The 24,598-nt window shown below is 43.5% G+C and overlaps 1 protein-coding gene across 1 annotated transcript in view; it reads right to left on the bottom strand.

Moving 5' to 3' along the window:
- LOC147604906 (GDT1-like protein 4) overlaps positions 1-24,598 on the bottom strand; it is a 34,168-nt gene that overhangs the window by 5,795 nt on the left and 3,775 nt on the right. The window contains exon 7 of the mRNA XM_086794448.1: positions 2,851-2,937. Coding sequence (XP_086650574.1) covers positions 2,851-2,937 — 87 coding nt within the window. The remainder of the gene's footprint in view (positions 1-2,850; positions 2,938-24,598) is intronic.

Here is a 24,598-nt window from a genome sequence, read left to right as displayed (position 1 = left end):
AAGGGATGATGACAATCATCCATGATCAGAAGTTGGAAGCCCGTCATCAAGTTTAGCAGCAGGGGATGTCATGTGCATGGCAACATGGACATGCTAACCCAGATTTGCAGCCAAGATTTAGGATTTTCTTAGGGCTAGTTTAGGCTCAATGGAAGACTCAAAAGGCAGTCAACAGCAAAGGGGCACCATCGGCTGATCCTTGAGACTACATTAAACGCATATTTATGGAGGACTGATCTGGTCGACAACCGCCTGGTTGGCCAACCTGTCACCAGCCTGGACATTTCCGAGTATGAAACGGGTCTGGTGGACTCCAGGATGTCTAAATATTTGGAAAGTACAAGCTTTGGGAATGGGAGATTATTCTGGAATACAAGGACCACACTCCTAAAATTTAGGAGAGTTGCTATTTTTGACCCGACTCCAATGGAAATTCTGTTCGCGTCATTGCATCTGGAATTGAGCAGATACCAAGAGTTAGCAAAGTACCTATGACAGAATGTCTACCAGTTGGGATATTTTTAGAGGTAAGGTTTATGGAAAGACCCATCTCTTAGATTGGGACATGTGGCAAGAAAGTGGACCAAAGTGAGACAAGTGGCCTGACACTTGTTAGAAAGTGGATCAAAGTGAGACAAGTGGCCTCACACTTCTCACTTCAGCTTTTGTGTGGCTCTCCACTTGTCATCATAGCCTTCTCTTTCCATTTTCACTCATGGGAGCCCCAAATCTATAAATTCGAGTCCTCTCTCTTCATTAATAGAGGCTCTCTTGCTGCACACTAGCCTCTACCACCGTTACAGGCTGCCCTAATGATGGCTACTCTCTTTCTCTGTCTCTTGAAGGTTGCCCATAAAGAATACTCGCTATTGGGGACTGTTTTGGAGGCTTCCATTGCGAAGAAATACTGAAGGCAACGGTATTTAATCATTCTATTATGATTTCTAGCCACTGTACTTGTTGTACCAATCCTTGTACTTGCTGTACTTTTTGTACCAACCATTATACCGACTGTACCAACCCTTGTACTTGCTGTACCAACCATTGTACCAACTGTACCAACCCTTGTACATGTTGTACCAACCCTTGTACTTGATGTACAAGCTGTCCCAACCACTGTAGTAGTTGTACCAACCATTGTACCTGCTATACTAGCCATTGTACTTGTTGTACCAGCTGAATGGAGAGTTGTACTAGCTGTAACAGCTCTATTGCATGAAGACCTGTGGTTTTTGGAAAAGAATAAGTATCCACACCGAGGTATATGGATTATATTGTTGGCTCGGCATCTCTACAGCATTTCTACAGCCTGTGTTCCGGCTTGGTTGCCTCGTGTTGGGCTGTGTTATGGCATTTGTATATGGATAATCCGGCATCTCCCCTGGGAAGAGTAAGGCCCTCAAAGCTTGTGCATGATATTATTCTCCTTGGGTAATAAAATACTCCAAGGAGGGGGTGGGGGCGCGCCGGGGGGGGGGGGGGGGGGGGGGGGGGCGGGCGGGGTGGGTCGGCCCATTCCGGCCTCTATGCGGTGTCACATGTGCAAGCTCCATTTTCAGCATTTGTGGATGTTTTGTCCAGCTTTTATGTTTTATGCAAAGTGATGATGGATATGTGTTAAGGCTGTGGCCATGTTTTAATGTTTTAATATGCATTGATGTTATCAACAAGTGTGTCAAAGGCCCTAGTCTCCCAGGGACCGCGAGTTACACAACCTGCATACTTGGGGCCTATATAAGAGAAATAGAGTGATACTTGAGAATTTGTTGTGTGCATAACAGATCATACTTATATTGTTTCTAATGGACACTAGAATTCCATCCTCCCTTGGAAAATTGGGAGTTGGTTTCACCCCCATCACTGACCTAGCCATGATTTGCGCGAAGACGACCAATACCAAAAAATCACGGGGAGCCACAAGTCATTTTCCAAGAGGAGAATGGGTGACCATCAGCATCCATTCTCTCACATCATGGACAGCCAGGAGGAGCAGCAGCTGAAAATGGCATACTGACAAGTCAGAAATAGTCTGAACTGCCAGGTACTTGCCAAATGGAAATTTTTACAACCCACAATACGTCGGAACAAAATCCAGGCTGGTTGTGTCAGAATTGTGTCTACAGCAACAATTTTGCTCCGCTGACCAGCAACCATGACAACAGCATGCAATGGATATGGATAAGCATAAGCAAGCTACATAGGGGAGAAACTGTGCTTACATAGACAAATATACTTATAAATATGTCAGCCTTGAGATGTACATGACCACAAATTCCAAACATACATGTAAAGAGATTTTGCACATGAATTATTACTGGCCTAACCTAGTTACGGGCAGTACTTTGCTAACAAGTTGACTTCCTCAAGATGGTGTAATACATAGTAGCTTAGCTTAACTGTTGCACCCACAGCTAAAGCTGTGGGTTGAATCACCTTTCCACCTACAGCATCTCTTTGCATGTGGACTTTTCATATGCATATCAATGGCCTTCAATACACAAAAGCATTCCATTGAGAAACAAAATAATACAATGTTCATAACAAGGACTGTAAAGGACGCTACAAAGCTGAAAATAATCCGAATTCCATGAGCCAAACATTTGCACAAGCATGCTTCTGTGTACAATAATGGCTCACACATGCCTTTCTAATATAGAAATCAAACATCTTTACATATCGAGAATCCAAGAGACAAAGCAACCGTAAGCATTGTTAAAGTAAGAAAATCATGGTCGTTTTATTCCAAAAAATAGGATTCAGATAGATAGAAAATCATGGTCGTTTTATTCCAAAAAATAGGATTCAGATAGATGAACTTCAGTTACATCCTTAACTCGTGGAAATCGTTACCTCCAAAAAAATAGGAGTACAAAAGCGTGATAATACCCTCCGCCAAATTGTCTTTCCTTGCGGGGCACCTTCAAGCTTTTCTTCCACCTGGACAACCAGCAACAAAATTACAACCAAAATACTGAATTAAAGGGTGAGACGACAAGATTGCAAATCAAGAAATTTATTCACGGTGTGTATAATGGGACAGGGCACTAAGGAGATGTAGTGGACAGAAATTCCAACAATTTTACTTAGTTTAAGAAGAAAGAAATAAAAAAAGAAAGAATATTGCATTCCTGTTACTTAACAATGTAGCCTGCCAGGAAATGGCATGTGAAAGCATAAATGGAAACTTACATGGCTAAAGAAGAAAGAAAAAAACATAGTTATAAGACTGAAGCCATACAAAGAAATGTAGCCCACCTAGCATGGAAAAACAACAACGGCAAACTATACACTGTATGATATTTAAGAGAAAAACAGCTCATGCAAACACCAATGACTATGTGGCAGAGTGGGAGAACCTAGAAGCTGAGAGTCAACATTTCTCACCATGATGTAGTAGCATGCTGCATAATATCATCGTATGTCGCTAGCCTTGCATTGCTTGGTGAATCAATTGACATATGGCCTGTATTCTCATTACCACCCCAAAGGTCGTAACATGGCTTAGGTGTAGTTTGAGGCTAGACTTATACCTCGGGCAGCCCAAGATGAGACCCATGCAGAATAAGTGACTTATAAGTTATGGGTGCTTTATTGGTAAGGGTTAATGTGAGAAGCTACGTTTAGCTATATATATTGATCAGTGTGCTTCCTTGTTTTACCTAAAGCCAAGGCCTATATAAGTAAGTAATTGGCTCACAAGTGTAAATCCCCTCTAGGGAGGACTCCCCAGTCCCTAGGGGATCAAAGTGAGAAATGGCTCCAGCCACACACCTACATGGATGGGCTCCGATGTGGAACATCGAGGTTTGGGGCGTAGCGTGGAGTTGGTCTAGCTCATACATAGCTCAAGGGTGCTAAGAACCGAGCTATGGTTCACATTGGAAAGCCTGGATGGTATGCCTTTTTCCAAAACAGTGAACGGCTTCAAGATGAGGAAAATACATGGACCAACCGGTGGAAATTACACCGGAAGAATAAAGAGAATGTGGAGGAGAAAGAGAGCTTGAGTTCCTTGCAAGCAAACACACACACAAGAGAGTGCAAGACACAAGAGAGAGATGGATGGCTGAATTTCTTCACTCAAGCACTTCATGCGTGCAAACTTCATCCTCATATGTGAGGCTTTTTTGCTAGAAGAAGACTATTTGATTCATGCATTAAGTTAGGCACTTTTGTGTTCTTGAGAAATTGTGTTTTGAATTGCTTCTCTGGTTTTTTTAAGAAAAAGCAAGGTCCTTCAATGCAATGACATGACAGAATTAGTATTGTGTAGGCAGGTGAAACCAATACGGATCCCGCAGCAATAAACAGACACTTCAGATGCCAAATAGCGGTATGAAAACACAGCAAGAATAACCGTAGACAATCTCAAAACACAACACTGAGCCGGAACGTCCGGCCCCCCATAGGAACTGCTTTATTCCAATGAATAAAAGGTTACAAACAAACCAAGGTGCGGGTACAATACTACATCGGATTTTCCACAAATATCAAGGCACCAATCAGCACCATAAACCTGTGCAAATCAGTCTCGAAAACCAGCCCAGTCCGGTGTCCAATCCAACGCCGAACTCTGTGCCAAAACAGCCCCGAAAAGGCTCTCAAAAACAATACCAGATTTCTCCAAAACAGCCCCAGAAAAAGCTCTCAAAACAGTCCCTGATACCCTCAAACACAATCCCTGAATCAATGGTCAGGAGGGAGTGATGAAGAGAAAAGAATCTGCCTGGCTGCTGCTGTACGGCCTGCTAAAGAGAGAGAAAGCCAAAACCGGCTGTTGTCCACTGTACAACCAGCGGAAGGGAGAGGAGAAGAGCTACCCAGCCTGCTGTAAGAAAAGCTGCCGCCTACCACCTGCTGTACAGTTGCGCCCAGAGAAAGAGGGAAAACTACCGCCTACTATCTGCTGTATGGCCAGCAAACAAACAACAAGAGGGTAAACTGGAAGGTCGACCTGTAGAGAGAGAAAGCTCCAAATCTGCTGAAGAGGGATGCGCATGCTCAAAAGAGAAACCAACGTCCTTATTTAATGAAATCGACCAGCTATTTGTCGGGTGCTTTTTTCCTTCCTCTGCCCAAAAATACTAGTTTTATGCTTTTTCCCAACTTGTTGTCCAAGTTTTGCTATAGGCACCTCCTTCTGTCCACATATACATGCCCAAATTAATAATAAGCCCGGCCACCCTTAAATGGTGTGTGAACCTATTGACTCATAAACCTTATAAGTTTGCTATAGGCGCCTCCTTCTATCCACATATACATGCCCAAATTAATAATAAGCCCGGGCCACACTTAAATGGTGTGTGAACCTATTGACCCATAAACCTAATAAGTCACTTTATATGGTAAAAATCCCGTATTGCTCAAGTTTTGTAGCCATCTTTCAAGCCAAACTTTGCCAGCAAATGCTTCAGCTTTCTTATGTGGAAAACCCCCGTTCACACCTTGGTTTCAAACAGTGTGTGAAACACCGTTCAAGACTAGTGAGGGGACCAAATTGGTGACATCCCCTCCGTCTTATAAGACAATTGTCCGCAACTGTATAAGCATGATACCCCTGAAATATCCTTTGAATATAACAGATCCACTGCCCATCAGTAGTGTTACATAACTCCAACATTAAAGCCATAATTCCAGATCCACAATCCAAAGTCAAATACGGGCAAAAGAGCCAACCGTATCAAGAAAGAAACTGTATGAATATCTTGAGTCAACAACTCTGATAATAATGAGATATAGGCACAAGAGCCAACTGTGTCCCAAATATCCATAAATCGCTCTTCTGAATGTTCAGGGGTGTTGAATCCTAATTCCTTCCCAAAACATAAGTACGAAGTGAGCACTAGGGTTACTAGTCCTAAAAAAAATCACACCATGTCTAGCTGCATCTGCCATACATGTATTGTAAGAAAAACACACCATGTCAGGATGTACAAGTCACACATGTTCTATCATGTCAAACCTCAGAAGCTACACATGTCCTGTCATGTCAAGCCTCACAAGCCACACATGTCCTGTCATGTCAAGATTCACAAGCCACATGTCCTGTCATGTCGAGCCTTAGAAGCCATGTGTCCTGTCATGTCAAGCTTCACAAGCCACACATGTCCTATCATGTCAAGCCTCAAAAGCCACACATGTCGCGTCATGTCAAGCCACTGAAGCCACACATGTCCAGTCATGTCAAGCCTCATAAGCCACACATGTCCTGTCATGTCAAGCCTCAAAAGCCATGCATGTCAAGCCTCATAAGGCACACATGCTCTGTCATGTCAAGCTTCATAAGGCACACATGTTCTGTCATTTCAAGCTTCACAAGCCACACACATTCTCTTGCCATGTCAACTCTTGTTACAAAGTTTGGGCAGATAGACTGAAAGGGTTCCAATGAGGAGCAACTTGCTTCTCCCAGGATTGATCTACAGGATCTGATCTTGGTTGGTTTTGAGGTTTTTTATACCTTCTCCGGCTGGAAACACGACATACGACTTCGGGGAGTGTTCTTACACTTGGGAGTGGAACCATTATTTGGAGCAGCACGTCGCAACCTACTTGGTTGTTTTCTTCCAGAGAAGCGGTGTACTTGGCAGCTTGTTCTGTTGCTTTTGTAGCTGAGTTGCTGAGGAGATTGCTTGTGGAGCTTTCCACGTACCTGTTTCTGTAGTCTTTCATCTTTGGTCGAGGACGTCTCTGGCTTCTTGGAGTTCACTTAGCATCCAACGCTAAGAGGGGGTGTTAGACATCATCCCCTTGCTACTTACTTCCTGTGTGGTGTCCTATTTTAGTCTTTAGGGCTGACCATGTTAGCTAGAGGACCTGGTCACCCATCACATCTACCCAATGGTATGACAGAAAAAACATCTATTTTCCGACTAGTACTTCCGTTGCTCCTCTGGAGGAAGATAGCCTCCAGTGATGCCTGCTTTAGCCTTTTGCTCAGGTGTTTTCTTAAGGTTGGATTACTTATCCTTCTTACCCCCCTAAACTAGAGCTAGAACTAATGTCCTTCTTAGCATCTTTAGAAGACGCATGACCTTTCCCCAGCTACGAAGCAAGCTGCTGCTGATAGGGTTTGGTACTAGACTGTGGTTGCTTAGGCTTGCCTCCGTTCATCTCCATTTCTTCATTTTGAGCCAGAGTCAAAGCCCGGTCATAAACTTACGAACTGTGAACCAGATGTTAGGATCTAATCCACGAATGAATTGATCCATCTTAGCCTGCTCAAATAACCCTAACTGTTGTGCTAAAGTGATAACCTTTCCGGAAAATTGAAGCACAGGTGACCCTTTCTGTCCGAGCCCATAGAACTCATCTGCCAAGTTGGTCAAATATTGCGGAGGAAGAAACCTGGTCTTAAGGTCATGTACAAAGGTATCCTAGCGAAAAGCTGACACCTATGGTCAGGTCTGTATGAAGACTAGACCAATGCTGCCACCAAGTGACTGCCTCCCCCGTAAGGTGGTGAGCCACTACGTGGACTCTATCTTGAGAATCTATGATCCTAGTTTAAGCAAAATGAGCATTAAATTGTAACATGCAACGGAAGTATTCGTAATTTGAGGATCCTGTCACACAAATGCTCACACCGTCTTCTGTATCATGAGTTTCGCGAGTTTAGCAATCCACTCTAAGACTTCAAACTTTAAGAGATTTGAGAGAGAGAGAGAGAGAGAGAGAGAGAGAGATAGAAATTGTACACCATATGGAGTCCCAAATTACCCACTGAAGGGCCCCCTATCCCATTACTGGAATAGTATTTGCTTTATTTCATTAAAGAGACTGACGGTGGACTGACAATGAGCCAAACGCAAGATCTCGAAGGACCAAGAGTCGGGCTAAACTGTACACGGCTGTAGAAGCACCAATGATGACCAATCTCGAGCCTGCACTCTTCCCAATGGATGTAGGAAGGCTGCAAATCTAAGGCTGAGAGAAGGGGTTGATTGGGACTGTTCTAGGCTATGTATGAATGCTGAAAATGAGTATGAATGCTGAGTTTTACCTTCACCAAGTGGCTGTAGAAAAACGATGCATATGAGGATGCTGAAAACTGTATGAATGCTGAAAAGGCAAGGGGTTCTGTAGGGTGAATGCTGTAGATGCTGTGTTTAATTGAAGGAAGGCTCATATGCTCAAGCGTTGATGCGCCTATATGCTGATGAGGAACACGTTGAAGGCTGATGTGCTGAATTCTACAACCGCTTATGCTCCTTGTGCTGAAGGCTCTAAGCGTTGAGTTCTTCAATGCTGAATATGATATGAATGGTGAATGGATTATATGCTCAGCTATTTATATGGACAAAGGATGCTGGTCGACTAGCTATAGAGCTTGCCGATTGCATCTGTCCTAGATAAAATATATAAATGATATAAAAATGCCCAATAAATGCTGTAAATTATGGGAATAATTCTTGATGAATTCTAATAAATACTAGATGGTATCTGAAGGCTTTTCCATGGTTTAAATGGAGTGGATGAATTCTATGCCTTATGCAGAGTGCTTTCTAATGCAAACCCTAAGGCTTCTACTAACTCTACATGCATGAATGCATCTCTTCAAGTGGGTTAAGAGACTTGGACTAACTGACTGACTGTCTAAGGCTAAGAATGAACTATGTAGCTCGTGCCTAACTTATCCTGGACTAAGGATTACAATGGGGTCCAACGTACGACAAATATCATCCTAAAAGGTACTAATAATGAGCCATCTTGTCACCATGCACTACAATGCAGAGTGCATGTGACATTCCCTCCTGCTTAGCTTGGCGGCAGGTTCATGGCTTCCAAGTAGTCTGCTAACAACTGGGGATACTCTTGAAAGAACTCCTCGTCTAGCCAAACAGCTTCGTGGGTACCTCGATCTCGGAACTTTGTATAGAACTGACGTATCCGGTCGACTAGAACCATGCTTCCAACGATGAAGAAGGATCTGCTTAGGCTCGATGACTTCTGCTTTGTCTACCACGTCTAGCTGCTGTTCATCTGAAACATCAAACACTTATGGTCCAACATATGGTTTTAGCCAAGAAACATGAAAAACATCATGCATCATCCAACTGTTAGGCAACTTTAACTTCATGGAGACATCACTTATCTTTTTAGCTATCGGGAAAGGTACAAAACTATGGAATGAAAGCTTGGGACAACGTTTGCCCACTTGTTTCAATCTATGTTGCATGATGCGCAAATAGACCCAATCTCCTTCCTTGAAATGGACATCTCGTCTAGACTTATTTGCCTGTCTGCTATAAGCTTCCTGTGCTTTGGTCAAGCCGTCCTTAACTGACTCAATGATTTCAGAAAATGCTTCCGTCGTTTTATTAGCCTCGAGAGATGGAGACGGTCTCCAATCTTGTCAAAAGAAGAGAAACGGCGACCAAAGACTGCTTCATATGGAGTCCATACGACACTAGATCAATGTGTACCGTTCAAGATGACCAATGGAAGATAATGTTCCCATTTGAACTGCTGATCATTACAATATGACTTGAGAACATCAAACGCCAACTGGTTATAGATTTCTGTCTGGCCATCTGTCTGTGGATGGAATGCACTAGACAACTGTAACTTAGTTCCAAAGTTTTTGAATAATGCCCTCCAAAAATGGGAGGTAAACTTGGAATCTCTGTCTGAGGTGATGGTGCTAGGCAAACCACAAATGGGGTACCAATGTTTGAGAAAAAGACGGGCTACGTTCTCAACTCTGGCCGTATGCTTGCATGGGATGAGCATGCAGAACTTACTGAAACAATCCACAATGGTGAAACACTGAGTGTTACGGGATTCCGTGGATGCTGGTGGAGGCCCTACAAAGTCCATAGATATGTCGATGAAAGGTCCGTCGGGGATAGGCAAAGGTTAAAGTAAACCAGTCTTCTTTGTATGTGGAACCTTAACTTTTGGACAAATCTTACAGGCTTGGACATGTGAATATACATCACGCCTCATTTTTGGCCAATAAAAGGACCGTTCTAATTTCTCAAGGGTACCGTTGATATCTCTATGTCCTCCAACTAAGGAGTCATGGGCTTCATGGAGAAGATTTGATCGCTTTTTCCGAATGACACAGAGACGGTTTTTTAAGAATAACCAACCGTTCTGCACTGAATAATGGCCAGGCTCAGAAGTGAGAGCCAAATTATACTGAGTACCAAACTCAAGGGAGTCAACATACTGGTCTTTCCTGCTATCTAAGTCCTTCCCCGTGATTTCGAGAATGGTAGACTCCTGAACTGCCTGGATGCTAGCCTTTCGACTAAGAGCATCTACAACTGGGTTATGCTTACCAGGGATGTACTCAATCATTCCTCCAAATTGTTGGAAGAGTTGACTCCACCTCGCTTGCCAATCACTCCACTAGGCACTTCACATGGTTTGAAGCCACTTAAGTGCTTGGTGGTCTGTTTTGACTGTGAAGACCTATCCATAAAGGAAAGGCTTCCAATGTTTGAGCGCTATGATCACACCCAAAAGCTCTTTGTCATAAATCAAATAATTCTTTTTGGCGGCATCCAACTTTCGACTGTAGTAGGCCACTGGTCTATTGTCCTGCTGGAGAACTGCACCTATGGCTTCATTAATTGCATCGGTAATGACCTCAAAAGATTCATCCCAAGATGCTAACTTCAAAATAGGCGCTTCTGAGGCAGCTTTCTGGAGTGCACAGAATGCAACAAGCGCCTTGCCTGTGACTCAGACTTTTTGTCTACGAGTCTTCACCCCCTTGAGCAAGTCGGTGAGAGGAGCTACAAGGTTGGAAAACTGGTGAACATGGGTGCTGTAGGCTTCACAAAGACCTACAAAAGAACGGATCTCTTGGGCGGTCTGAGGGATGTCTCAATCCAAGATCTCTTGAACCTTTGAGGGGTCCAATCGAATCCCATCGGAACCGATGATATAGCCCAAGTATTGAACCTTTTTAACGCCGACGATAGACTTTTTGGTGTTTATGTAGAGCCCATTATCTCGCAAAAGTTGCAAGACTTTCTCCACATCTTTCTCATGCTACTCCGCAATGGCTGAGAATACAAGTATGTGATCAAGAAAGATGAAGACACACTTACCAATGAGGACTGCGAAAATCCTAGACGTCATTTTATTGAAGGTTGCGGGTGCATTTGTAAGCCCAAAAGGCATGACTACGAACTAGTAGTGACCACGCTCTGTCCAGAAAGCTGTTTTTGGAATGTCAGCTTCCAAAATACGAACCTAATGGTAACCACTCTTGAGATCGATCTTAGTGAAAAATTGTGCATCGTCTAAACGCTCCAAAACGTACTCAATCCTTGGCATAGGAAACTTATTCTTAATGGTGAGTTTATTCAATGTCCTGTAGTCTACACAAAGTCGTGCAGACTTGTCCTTCTTTTGGACAAATAGAATGGGTGCAACAAATGGTGAGGAAGAAGGCCAAACGAATCTGGTTCGGAGGAGCTTAGATAACTATCTTTCTAGCTCGCCCGCTAAAGTCTTGGAAAGGCGATAGGGGAACCTGCTACGAGGTTCTGATCCAGGGACCAAATCGATATGATGGTTCTCAGGACGTGATGGAGGGAGATTGGGCGGAAGATCGTCCCTAAGCATAATGGCCTGCTAACTGTGGGACTGAAGATGAAATAGGTGCTACCGATGAGGTAGAGGCTATCTCAGCACAAACATTAAGTAGTGCTCCTTCCGCTCCCTTGCGGATAGCTCGTCGGGCCTGTAGATACGAAATCAATGGGATGCCAAGAATGCTTCTATCCCCACGAATCATGACGGGCTTAGGAAAACCTTTACAAATAGTAAAAGTGTCCTGCCTCCAATCGGGAATAGGCTCATATTGATGAAACCACTGGATTCCTAAGATCATGTCACATCCCAAAAGAGGCAAGACAATGAAATCTCGTTGAAATGAGGCCTTCTAAACTTCAAAGGCAAACTGTTGTGCCTTCTAAGATATGTGGGTGCGGAGACCAAGTGTGAACCCGCCCACATCCAAATGATATGGTACTAATGTGCAGCTCATCTTGTTAGCCAACTGGGGAGAGATGGCGTTCTAAGAACTACCCATGTCAAACAGGACTACAAACTGCCGGCCCTTGGCAGAGCCATAAGCTCGGATGAGGCTTTTTTGTGCAGCGTCACTCTCACCCTCTTGCTTAGCATCAAATACCACGGATGGCATAGGATGCATAGAAGGTAAAAGCTAAATTGCATTGGTGGTAGTAGGTGGGGCTGGAGGAGCTGGAGATGCTGGCAACTGTGGCAGAAGGTGCTTTGGAGGCTTGCTCTGCTTACCATTTGTGGCAATCCTTCTTACCATGCCCTATGGTATGACAGAAAAAGCATCTGTTTTCTGACTAGTATTTCCTTTGCTCCTCTGGAGGAAGATAACCTCAAGTGATGCCTGCTTTAGTCTTTTCCTCCAAGGTTTTCTTAGGCTTAGATTCTTTATCCTTCTTACCCCCTGAACTAGAGCTATTACTGCCGTTCTTCTTAGCATCTTTAGAAGATGCATTACCCTTCCCTAGCTACGCAGCAGATTGCTACTGCTGGGGTTTGGTATTGGATTGTGATGACTGCTTGGGCTTACCTCCGTTCATCTTCATTTCTTCATTTTGAGCAAGAGTCAAATGTACTGGGTTCAAAGTTGAGAACTGTGAACCGAATGTTGGAATCTAATCCACGAATGAATTGTTCCATCTTGGCCTGCTCAGATAGCCCTAATTGTTGTGCTAAAGTGATAACCTTTCCGGAAAACTGAAGCACTGGTGACCCGTTCTGTTTGAGTCCATAAAACTCATCTGCCAGGCTTGTCATATACTAAGGCAGGAGAAATCTGGTCTTAAGGTCATGAACAAATGTATCCCAGCTAAAAGCTGTGACACCTCTGGTCTGGTCTGTATAAAGACTAGACCAATGTTGCCACCAAGTGACTGCCTCACTCGTAAGGTGGGGAGCCGCTACATGGACTCTTATCATGAGGATCTCTGATCCTAGCTAATGGAAAATGAGCAGTAAATTGATGAATAAACTGATTAACTGCTAAATGATCACACTTACCATCATACTTACTAAAATTCGGTTAACTTTGAATGACCGTAGTTGCGAGCTGCTGGCTGCTGGCACCTGAGGCTAGGGAAATTGAAGAGAGGTGCTGGTATCTAAGATGTATGGCCTCCTTTTCCCTTTGGTGCTCGAGTAACATACGTTCTCGATCGAGCTCTCGTTAGTGCTCCTCAGCGGCGAGTTCAGCCTGACGCCAGTCTTCTTCGATCCTGCATTGGGCTTCCTCATAGTCCCGTCTATCTGCTTTTTCTTGCTACTTTCTTGCTTCAACTTTGGCTTTTTCTTCCCTCCGTCTAGTCTCGTCTTCTCTTCTTTGTTGTTCCATCTAAAAGAAGAGGGAGATATAGTCGAGGGTTGCTGGAGGCGGAGGAGGACGTGCTACTATTGCCTCCAAGAGTTGGAGGTGCTCCATGAGAAGCTGGTTCTGAGCTCCGAGTAGAGCTATGGTGTCTGTTGTGGTCGAAAGAGGAAGGTCTCCTTCAAGGGAGACGTCTTCCGGCTGATGGGTACCCTCCTCTGTAGACATGATGCTGAAGTCGGTGGTCGGGACGGAACGCAATCTGTCCATCCAAGAATGCCCTCACGCTAGGATACAGTGTGTGTGTGGACAAGCTGAATCTAATACCAATGTAACATGCAACGGAAGTATTCGTAATTTGAGGATCCTGTCACACAAATGCTCACACCGTCTTTTGTATACTGAGTTTCGCAAGTTTAGCAATCCACTTTAAGACTTCAAACTTTAAGAGATTTGAGAGAGAGAGAGAGAGAGAGAGAGAGAGAGAGAGAGAGAGAAACTGTACACCGTATGGGGTCTCGAATTACCCACTGAAGGGCCCCCTATCCCGTTACCGGAATAGTATTTGCTTTATTTCTTTGAAGAGACTGACGATGGACTGACGATAAGCCAAACGCAAGATCTCAGAGGACCAAGAGTCGGACTAAACTGTACACGGCTGTAGAAGCACCAATGATGACCAATCTCGAGCCTATGCACTCTTCCCAATGGATGTAGGAAGGCTGCAAATCTGAGGCTGAGAGAAGGGGCTGATTGGGACTGTTCTAGGCTATGTATGAATGCTGAATATAAGTATGAATGCTCAGTTTTACCTTCACCAAGTGGCTGTAGAAAAACGATGCATATGAGGATGCTGAAAACTATATGAATGCTGAAAAGGCAAGGGGTTCTGTAGGCTGAATGTTGTAGATGCTGTGTTTAATTGAAGGAAGGCTGATATGCTCAAGCGTTGATGCACCTATATGCTAATGAGGAAAACGTTGAAGGCTGATGTGCTGAATTCTACAATCGCTTATGCTCCTTGTGCTGAAGGCTCTAAGCATTGAGTTCTTCAATGCTGAATATGATATGAATGGTGAATGGACTATATGCTCAGCTATTTATATGGACAAAGGATGCTGGTCGGCTAGCTATAGAGCTTGCCGATTGCATCTGTCCTAGATAAAATATATAAATGATATAAAAATGCCCAATAAATGCTGTAAATTATGGGAATAATACTTGATAAATTCTAATAAATACTAGATGGTATCTGAAGGCTTCTGCCATGGTTTAAATGGAGTGGATGAATGCTATGCCTTATGCAAAGTGCTTTCTAATGCAAACCCTAAGGCTTCTACTGACTCTACATGCATGAATGCATCTCTTCAAGTGGGTTAAGGGACTTGGATTGACTGACTGACTGTCTAAGACTAACAATGACCTACGTAGCTCATGCTTGACTTATCCTGGACTGAGGATTACAATGGGGTCACGACGTACAACAAATATCATCCTAAAAGGTACTAATAATGTACAATGTTGCACTGATGATGATGAGCCATCTTGTCACCATGCACTACCATGCAGAGTGCATGTGACATAAATTGATGAATAAACTGATTAACATCTAAATGATCACACTTACCATCATACTTACTAAAATTCGGTTGAGTTCGGATGACGGTAGTTTATGTCGCGGGATTCTGGCTGGTGGCACCTATCAGTGGAGAAACTGAAGAGAGGTGCTGATACTTCAGATGTATGGCCTCCTTTTCCCTTTGGTGTTCGAGTAGCATGCACTCTCGATCGAGCTCTCATTGGTGCTCCCAGGCGGCGAGTTTAGCCTGACGCTGGTCTTCGTCGATCCTACGTTTGGCTTCCTCATAGTCCCGTCTATCTGCTTTTTGTTCCCACCGTCTGGCTTCATCCTCTCGTCTTTGTTGTTTCATCTGAAAGAAGAGGGTGACAAAGTCAAGGGTAATTGGAGAAGTGGGTTTTGTTGTTGTTGCCTCCAAGAGTTGGAGATGCTCCATAAAAAGGTGGTGTTGTGCTCGGAGTAGAGCTATGGTTTCCGTAGTACGCAGAAGGGCAAGGCCTCCTTCGGGAGAGATGTCTTCTTGCAGATGTGTACTCTCCTATGTAGACATGTTACTGAAGTCAGTGGTCATGGCGGAGCGAAGTTTGACCATCCAAGGATGCTCTCACGCTAGGATGCGGTGTGTGTGGGCAAGTTGAATCTGATACCAATGTAACATGAAACAAAATTATGCATAATGAAGGATCCTGTCACACAAGTCTGACACCGCCTTCTTTATCCTGAGTTTCACAAGTCTTTAGCAATCCACTTTTATCACTTCAAACTTTAAGAGATGAGAGAGAGAGAGAGAGAGAGAGAGACAGAGAGAGAGAGATGTACACCTTATTGGGTCCCAAATTACCCACTGAAGGGCCTCCTCCTATGGCTAGGAGTATTTGCTTTATTATCTTTGAAGAGAATACTGAGGGACTAACTTTGGATTGTAGATAAGCCATACGCAAGATCTTTAAAAGACCAAGAGTCGGGCTGAACTGCACACGGCTGTAGAAGCACCAATGATGACCAATCTCAAGCCTATGCATTCTTCCAATGGAATGTAGGAAGGCTGCAAATCTAAGGCTGAGAGAAGAGGTTGATTGGGACTGTTCTAGGCTGTGTGTATATGCTGAAAATGAATGAATGAATGAATGCGTTTTACCTTCACCAATAGGGCTGTAGCAAAACGATGATATGTATGGATGCTGAAAACTGTTTGTATGCTGAAAACTGTTTGTATGCTGATGTGCTTCTACTGACTGAATGCTATGGATGCTACGTTTTGTTGATGTAGGGCTGAATGCTTCATGCGTAGATGCTCCTTGTGCTAAAGGGAAACGCTCAACTCCAATGATCATGAGATGAATGAGTGAATGCAATGATTGCTATTTATATGCACATGTTGCTGGTCAACTCGCTAAAAGCTGGCCGACTGCATCATGTCTTGCATAAAATAGATAATGTTGATAATAATATGGTTAAAAATGCCAGATAAATGTTATAAAATGTGGAAAAAATGCTGGATGATATTCTGAGTGTTTTGCTATGATCTAGATGGTCTATATGCATATGGGATGAATGATATGCAAAATGCAAACATGTTCTCATGCAAACCCTAAGGCTTCTATGACTTCTATATGCATAAATCATTTTCTCCAAGTGGGTTAAGGAACTGACTAATTGACTGACTCTCTTTAAGACTCCTACGTAGCTCATGCTTGACATATCCTCGTCGACTGAGGATTACAATGGGGTCACCGCGTACGATAAATATCAAATCCTAAAGGATTCTCTAATATTGTACAATGTTGCACTGATGATGAGCCATCTTGTCACCATGCACTACAGTGCAGAGTGCATGTGACACACGCGCACACACACAACTCCCCACGCGCACGCACACACATAAGAGCATACATTCATACAAAGGCCTGTGTACTGAGTTTCTGTCAAAGTTCCGGAGATGCAAGGTAGACTCAACCATAATGAAGCTTAGCACTTAGGGATCATAACAAATAGAAAAAGCTTAAATTTTTAAATTTCACCACAATCCAACGAATCAGCGTTCAGCGCGATTGGGTGAAGAAATGAAGAAACGAAAGGAAAAAAAAAATTGCCGCCCCCTCCGTTCTCTTGAGATTGCCGTGTTGCAGTCTGCCGCCGTCGTTCTAAGGAAGAAGGTGAAGGGGCATTAATTTTTTTAAAAAAATAAAGATATATATATATATATATAATTTTAAGCTTGCTCATAAGCTTTTTGTAGAAGATATTAGTGCTTAGCACTCAACTGAGGAGAGAAAAGAGAAAGCCAAAAGTAATTTTGAAAAAAAGAAGTCTCAGCACAATTCTCATCCCTCCATGATGGATTTCCTAATGTTGCAGCGGTTTAGCAATCTGGCTATGGCTCTCCATGCTCCTTCCCTTGCTGATTCAATCCGTATATGGATGGATTATGAAGAGGATTAGTGTGAATTATTACAACAAAAAGGTAGTTGATAGGGCATATGCACCACTAAAGATAGAAAGAATTAACACATTATCAACTGGCCGCAACTTGGACGATAACAGCCAGAAAAGCAAAGCACCAAAAGTTGAGTAATATTTTATTAATAAAAGTAAAAGAAACAAAAGCAAAGGCAAAAAGAGAAAAGCAGAGCATAAAAAGGCAAAGCAAAAGCATGAAGGCTTTTTGGCAAAAAGCAAGGTCTCCTACAAGTATAAAAAGGATTGGACTTCTTTTGTAGTACCATGAACAAGATCATTGAAGATTAAAGATCGTAGAGTGTGTGGGCATCATTATGATCATGGAGAGCTTCTTCATCGCCATCAACACCTTCTCCAACTTGCTTTTCAGATGTACGGTCAGCCCTAGACTTGTATGGGTATATGCATGGGCGATACGGAGCTGTACGGACAGAAATTTCAAAAACCGTAAAAAATTCAAAAATCCTAAAACCTGCTTTTTGGAGGTTTTTATCACCCAAAAACCATTAAAACAGGTTTTATATCAGTTTTCTTGCCAAAAAGATCTTTTCCATGGTTTTCTTCATCAAGAAGGTTGTAGGAGTTGTGGAGATTACTCATGGGAACTTCGACTGCTTGAACTTGGATTTGAACTTGAATATGAACTTAGACATAGAGCTTGGACATGAAGAACTTGGGCATAGAGCTTGGACATGGAACATGAAGCTTGGACATAAACATGGAACTTGGACATATAGCTTAGGCATGAAGCTTAGACATGAACATGGAACTTGGTTATGGAACTTCGACTTGGATTTGGACTTGGACTTGGACTTGGATTCATTGGGTTTGGATTTCGATATTAGATTTGATATTAGCCCAATGAGAGATACTTATGGGTCATCCCCGTGGTGTGCCTGGCATCAAAGATCTCGTGCCTCGACATCGACATCGACATCGACATTGAATTGGATATCCTACATCGGCATATCTGTTTGTTTTGTATTCATTGATTGTATTGATCCTTGCCAACGTGCTCATGGATTGTTCCTAAATAAATTCCTAAAAGAAAGCGGGGCATGTTCCCCGCTCAATGTGGTGTACTGTGCAAGATCACTATTCCCTTCTATCTCTCTCCTCTCTCTATATATCTTTATCTCTTGGACACATGGTTGAGTCCGTCACTGCACGCCCCGCTGGGCTTTGCATGTCCGCTAATACGGCATAAAGATATACCTAGATGAATCCACGAATATGCCCAAATTCACCTTATAAGAAAGTGCAATTTATAACCTCATGGTAGTCATCCACAAGACAATAAACCATCAACTCTGTCATGCATAGTATGGACTAGATACTACGACATCCCCACTAACATCATCAGTGCCTAATAGTGGGTGTTGGACTTGGTATCAATATATGCTCCCACACACTCCCCCCCACGCACACACATAAGAGCATACATTCATACAAAGATCTGTGCACTGAGTTTCTGTCAAAGCTCCAGAGATGCAGGGTAGCCTCAGCCATAATGAAGCCTAGCACTTAGGGATCATAACAAATAGAAAGAATTATTACAACAAAAAGGTAGTTGATAGGGCATATGCACCACTAAGAATAGAAAGAATTAACACAATATTAACTGGCCGCAACTTGGACAAAAACTTCACAATGTGAAATTTACATGTCTGCTAATACAGCATAAAGATATACCTACATGAATCCAGGAACATGCCCAAAATAGTGTATAAGTTTCCTCCGAAACCTCGTTCTTTTCATGGCAAGAACATTGTCTCCCAAAACAATCGAGCTTGGAACAATCCGTTGGTCCATCTTCCACCAGAGAAACTTGCATCTTCTATTCGTTGTGCTCCTTCCAAGACATCTTCCGAGCCATCACCTCCCTAAAAGAACGCATGTTCCCACCTTAAACAATAGGCAATTCCAAAACAGGAGCCATCTTTCTCTTTCTGAAAGAATACCTAGAAGCTTCCTCAAAAACCAATGACTGATGAGGTTCAACCAACCCTAGATCCGGTTTCCCTTGATACTTACCATGTGCATCAAGGACATTATCCCCTTCCTGAAGAAGATAGTGAAAAGCCAACTTCCTGGGATTCATTTCCAACATTGATGCCAGGTCTAGAAAAACATCTATAGCATTGGTCTCCATAACCCTTTTGCTTTCCATAACTGTCGTCACATGAGGATCTTCCCGATACATCATTCATACATATAGAAGTCATAGAAGCCTTAGAGTTTGCATCAAGACATGTTTTGCATTTTTGCATAGCATTCATATGCATATAGACCATCTAGATCATTGTAGAACACTCAAAATATTATCTAGTATTTTTTCCTATGTTTTATATCATTTATCTGGCATTTTTTCACATTATTATTACCGTTATTCATTTAATGCAAGACATGAAGCAGTCGGCCAGCTTTCAACCAACCGACCTGCTCATGAAGAGCATATAAATAGCATCACTTGCTCATCCCATCATTCATTCATATCATTCAGCCATCAAGCCTTCAACCGCTTCATCCTTCAGCACAAGGAGCATTAACGCTTGAGCGTTCAGCATATCATCAACAAAACACAGCATCAATCACCATTCAGCCCATACAGCACCTTGCGTTTTCACATCCACACAGTTTTCAGAATTCATACACTCATCGTTTTGCTACAGCCCATCTAGTGAAGGTAAAACGCATTCATACATTCATTTTCAGCATTCATTCATCACAGCCTAGAAACAATCCAAATCAGCCCATATCTCAGCCTCAGATTTGCAGCCTTCCTAAATTCCATTGGAGGAGTGCATAGGCTTGAGATCGGTCATCATTGGTGCTTCTACAACCGTGTACAGTTCAGCCCGACTCTTGGTCTTTCAAAGATCTTGTGTTTGGCTTATCTACAGTCCCAAAGTCATTCTCTTCAAAGATAATAAAGAAAATACTCCTAGCAATAGGAGGGGGCCCCTTCAGTGGGTAATTCCAGACCCAATAAGGTGTACATATCTCTCTCTCTCTCTCTCTCTCTCTCTCTCTCATGTGCATGAAAGATGCCATGGACATTCTCAAGTGCTGGTCCAGAAGAGGCAGCCAGATAAAGAGTATGAACCAGATAGAGCTAGGACTTGAGCACAAGGAGGCAGTGTTGGACTGGAGAATGGACTTCGATCCCTATCGGCTGTACCAAAAACAGAAGAAGAGCTGTTGGCTGAGACCAGAAGGGGCTGTCGGCTGAATCAAAAAAGGGGCAACTACATGCGCATCATTTATATGATTTTATGTCCAATCCGCTGGCCAACTGCTGTCGGCCATCTCTCCATTAAAGTTAAGAGACTATAAATAGCAAAGTGTGCTCATAGTTCTAACCATTCAGCCCTTTAGGGATTGGATCAGTAGGATCCAGATTTAGGACCAGATTTTGGTGTTCATCACCCTTTTTATGAAGACAGCCTAGGGCTGTAGAAGAGTACCTTTTTGTACTATATTAATATACTGATTTTCCAGCTATCTCTCTCTCTCTCTACTCTCTGCGTTTTGCATCAGCATGTTTCCAAGAGTGTTTAGGGCTGAAAGAAGACTCCCACAGCTTCCGCGTGTTACATTGGTATCAGAGCATCAAGCTCAGCAAAGCTAAACACTGATTCAGTCCCATATGATGGTGTACAGGTCCAAGGTACAGGAAAGTACACGGATACGAAGCCCAAGGCAAGGAGAACAGAATTAGGAAGAGCTCCCAGGAGGTTTGTTGGTGGTGTTCCACAGAGCCAGAGGGGATGGCAGTCCTGTGAGCCAGATAGGTTCTCGGGCAATAGTCCCAAGGGAGATTTATCCTCCAGGGGTGATGTGAGAGTGCCAGACTCATTTCTCAGGAATGAAGACCAAGACTGTGTTCAGAGTCAGGGCAGGAATGGATTGTGGACTAGAGGGAATCAGATCCATAGATCTTAGTCTGTGACAGAGTGGTTTGGAGACCGGGCCGGGCTTTCAGAGAAAAGGGTTGCCAGGGATGGATGGATGACAGAGGGACTTGGGAAAAGATTTGGGATGATGACAGTCATCCAAGAACAGGTTGGAATCCCGTCATCAAGTTTAACAGAGGGGGATGTCATGTGCATGAAAGATGCCATGGACATTCTCAGGTGCTGGTCCAAACGAGGCAGCCAGATAAAGAGTGAACCAGATAGAGCTAGGACTTGGAGCACAAGGAGGCAGTGTTGGACTGGAGAATGGACTTGGATCCCTATCGGCTGTACCAGAAACAGAAGAAGAGCTGTCGGCTGAGACCAGAAGGGCTGTTGGCTGAATCACAAAAGGGGCAGCTACATGCGCATCATTTATATGATTTTATGTCCAATCAGCTGGCCAACTGTTGTCGGCCATCTCTCCATTAAAGTTAAGAGACTATAAATAGCAAAGTGTGCTCATAGTTCTAACCATTCAGTCCTTTAGGGATTGGATCAGTAGGATCCAAATTTAGGACAAGACTTTGGTGTTTATCACCCTTTTTATGAAGAGAGCCTAGGGCTGTAGAAGAGTACCTTTTTGTACTATATTAATATACTGATTTTCCAGCTCTCTCTCTCTCTCTCTACTCTCTCTCCATATCTGCGTTTTGCATCAGCATGTTTCCAGGAGTGTTTAGGGCTGAAAGAAGACTCCTAGAGCTTCCGCGCCGGGCTTTCAGCGAAAGGGGTTGCCAGGGATGGATGGATGACAGAGGGACTTTGGAAAAAGATTTGGGATGATGACAGTCATCCAAGAACACGTTGGAGTCCCGTCATCAAGTTTAGCAGAGGGGGATGTCATGTGCATGAAAGATGCCATGGACATTCTCAGGTGCTGGTCCAAAAGAGGCAGCCAAATAAAGAGTATGAACCAGATAGAGCTAGGACTTGGAGCACAAGGAGGCAGTGTTGGACTGGAGAATGGAATTGGATAGCTGTCGGCGGCTGTACCAGAAACAGAAGAAGAGCTGTTGGCTGAGACCAAAAGGGGCTGTCGGCTAAATCAGAAAAGGGGCAGCTACATGCGCATCATTTATATGATTTTATGTCCAATCCGCTGGCCGACTGCTGTCGGCCAGCTCTCCATTAAAGTTAAGAGACTATAAATAGCAAAGTGTGCTCATAGTTCTAACCATTCAGCCCTTTAGGGATTGGATCAGTAGGATCCAGATTTAGGACCAGATTTTGGTATTCATCACCCTTTTTATGAAGACAGCCTAGGGCTATAGAAGAGTACCTTTTTGTACTATATTAATATACTAATTTTCCAGCTATCTCTCTCTCTCTCTACTCTCTCTCCATATCTGCGTTTTGCATCAGCATGTTTCCAAGAGTGTTTAGGGCTGAAAGAAGACTCCCACAGCTTCCGCGTGTTACATTGGTACCAGAGCATCAAGCTCAGCAAAGCTAAACACTGATTCAGTCCCATATGATGGTGTACAGGTCCAAGGTACAGGAAAGTACACGGATACAAAGCCCAAGGCAAGGAGCACAGAATCAGGAAGAGCTCCGAGGAGGTTTGTTGGTGGTGTTCCACAGAGCCAGAGGAGATGGCAGTCCTGTGAGCCAGATAGGTTCTCGGGCAACAGTCCCAAGGGAGATTTATCCTCCAAGGGTGATGTGAGAGTGCCAGACTCATTTCTCAGGAATGAAGACCAAGACTGTGTTCAAAGTCAGGGCAAGAATGGATTGTGGACTAAAGGGAATCAGATCCATAGATCTTAGTCTGTGACAGAGTGGTTTGGAGACCGGGCCGGGCTTTCAGAGAAAAGGGTTGCCAGGGATGGATGGATGACAGAGGGACTTGGGAAAAGATTTGGGATGATGACAGTCATCCAAGAACAGGTTGGAGTCCCGTCATCAAGTTTAACAGAGGGGAATGTCATGTGCATGAAAGATGCCATGGACATTCTCAGGTGCTGGTCCAAACGAGGCAGCCAGATAAAGAGTGAACCAGATAGAGCTAGGACTTGGAGCACAAGGAGGCAGTGTTGGACTGGAGAATGGACTTGGATCCCTATTGGCTGTACCAGAAACAGAAGAAGAGCTGTCGGCTGAGACCAAAAGGGGCTGTTGGCTGAATCAGAAGGGGCTGTTGGCTGAATCAGAAAAGAGGCAGCTACATGCGCATCATTTATATGATTTTATGTCCAATCAGAACAGTTGCCCAGCTCTCCATTAAAGTTAAGAGACTATAAATAGCAAAGTGTGCTCATAGTTCTAACCATTCAGTCCTTTAGGGATTGGATCAGTAGGATCCAGATTTTGGTGTTTATCACCCTTTTTATGAAGACAACCTAGGGCTGTAGCAGAGTATCTTTTTGTACTATATTAATATACTGATTTTGCAGCTCTCTCTCTCTCTCTCTACTCTCTCTTCATATCTGCATTTTGCATCAGCATGTTTCCAGGAGTGTTTAGGGCTGAAAGAAGACTCCCAGAGCTTCCGCGCCGGGCTTTCAAAGAAAAGGGTTGCTAGGGATGGATGGATGACAGAGGGGCTTCGGGAAAAGATTTGGGATGATGACAGTCATCCAAGAACAGGTTGGAATCCCGTCATCAAGTTTAGCAGAGGGGGATGTCATGTGCATGAAAGATGCCATGGACATTCTCAAGTGCTAGTCCAGAAGAGGCAGCTAGATAAAGAGTATGAACCAGATAGAGCAAGAAGGCAGTGTTGGACTCGAGAATGGACTTGGATCCCTGTCGGCTGTACCAGAAACAGAAGAAGAGCTGTCAGCTCAGACCACAAGGGGCTGTCGGCTGAATCAGAAAAGGGGCAGCTACATGCGCATCATTTATATGATTTTATGTCCAATCAACTGGCCGACAGCAGTCGGCCAGCTCTCCATTAAAGTTAAGAGACTATAAATAGCAAAGTGTGCTCATAGTTCTAACCATTCAATCCTTTAGGGATTGGATCAGTAGGATCCAGTGTTAGGACCAGATTTTGGTGTTTATCACCCTTTTTATGAAGACAGCCTAGGGCTGTAGAAGAGTACCTTTTTGTACTATATTAATATACTGATTTTCCAGCTATATCTCTCTCTCTACTCTCTCTCCATATCTGCGTTTTGCATCAGCATGTTTCCAGGAGTGTTTAGGGCTGAAAGAAGACTCCGAGAGCTTCCGCGTGTTACACTCTCTCTCTCTCATCTCTTAGAAGTTTGAAGTGATAAAAGTGGATTGCTAAAGACTCGCGAAACTCAG

Source organism: Cibotium barometz, chromosome 60 (genome assembly GCF_041138505.1).
Source record: "Cibotium barometz isolate CiBa-2024 chromosome 60, ASM4113850v1, whole genome shotgun sequence".
NCBI lineage: Eukaryota > Viridiplantae > Streptophyta > Polypodiopsida > Cyatheales > Cibotiaceae > Cibotium > Cibotium barometz.
This window is presented reverse-complemented; position numbering and strand designations above follow the sequence as displayed.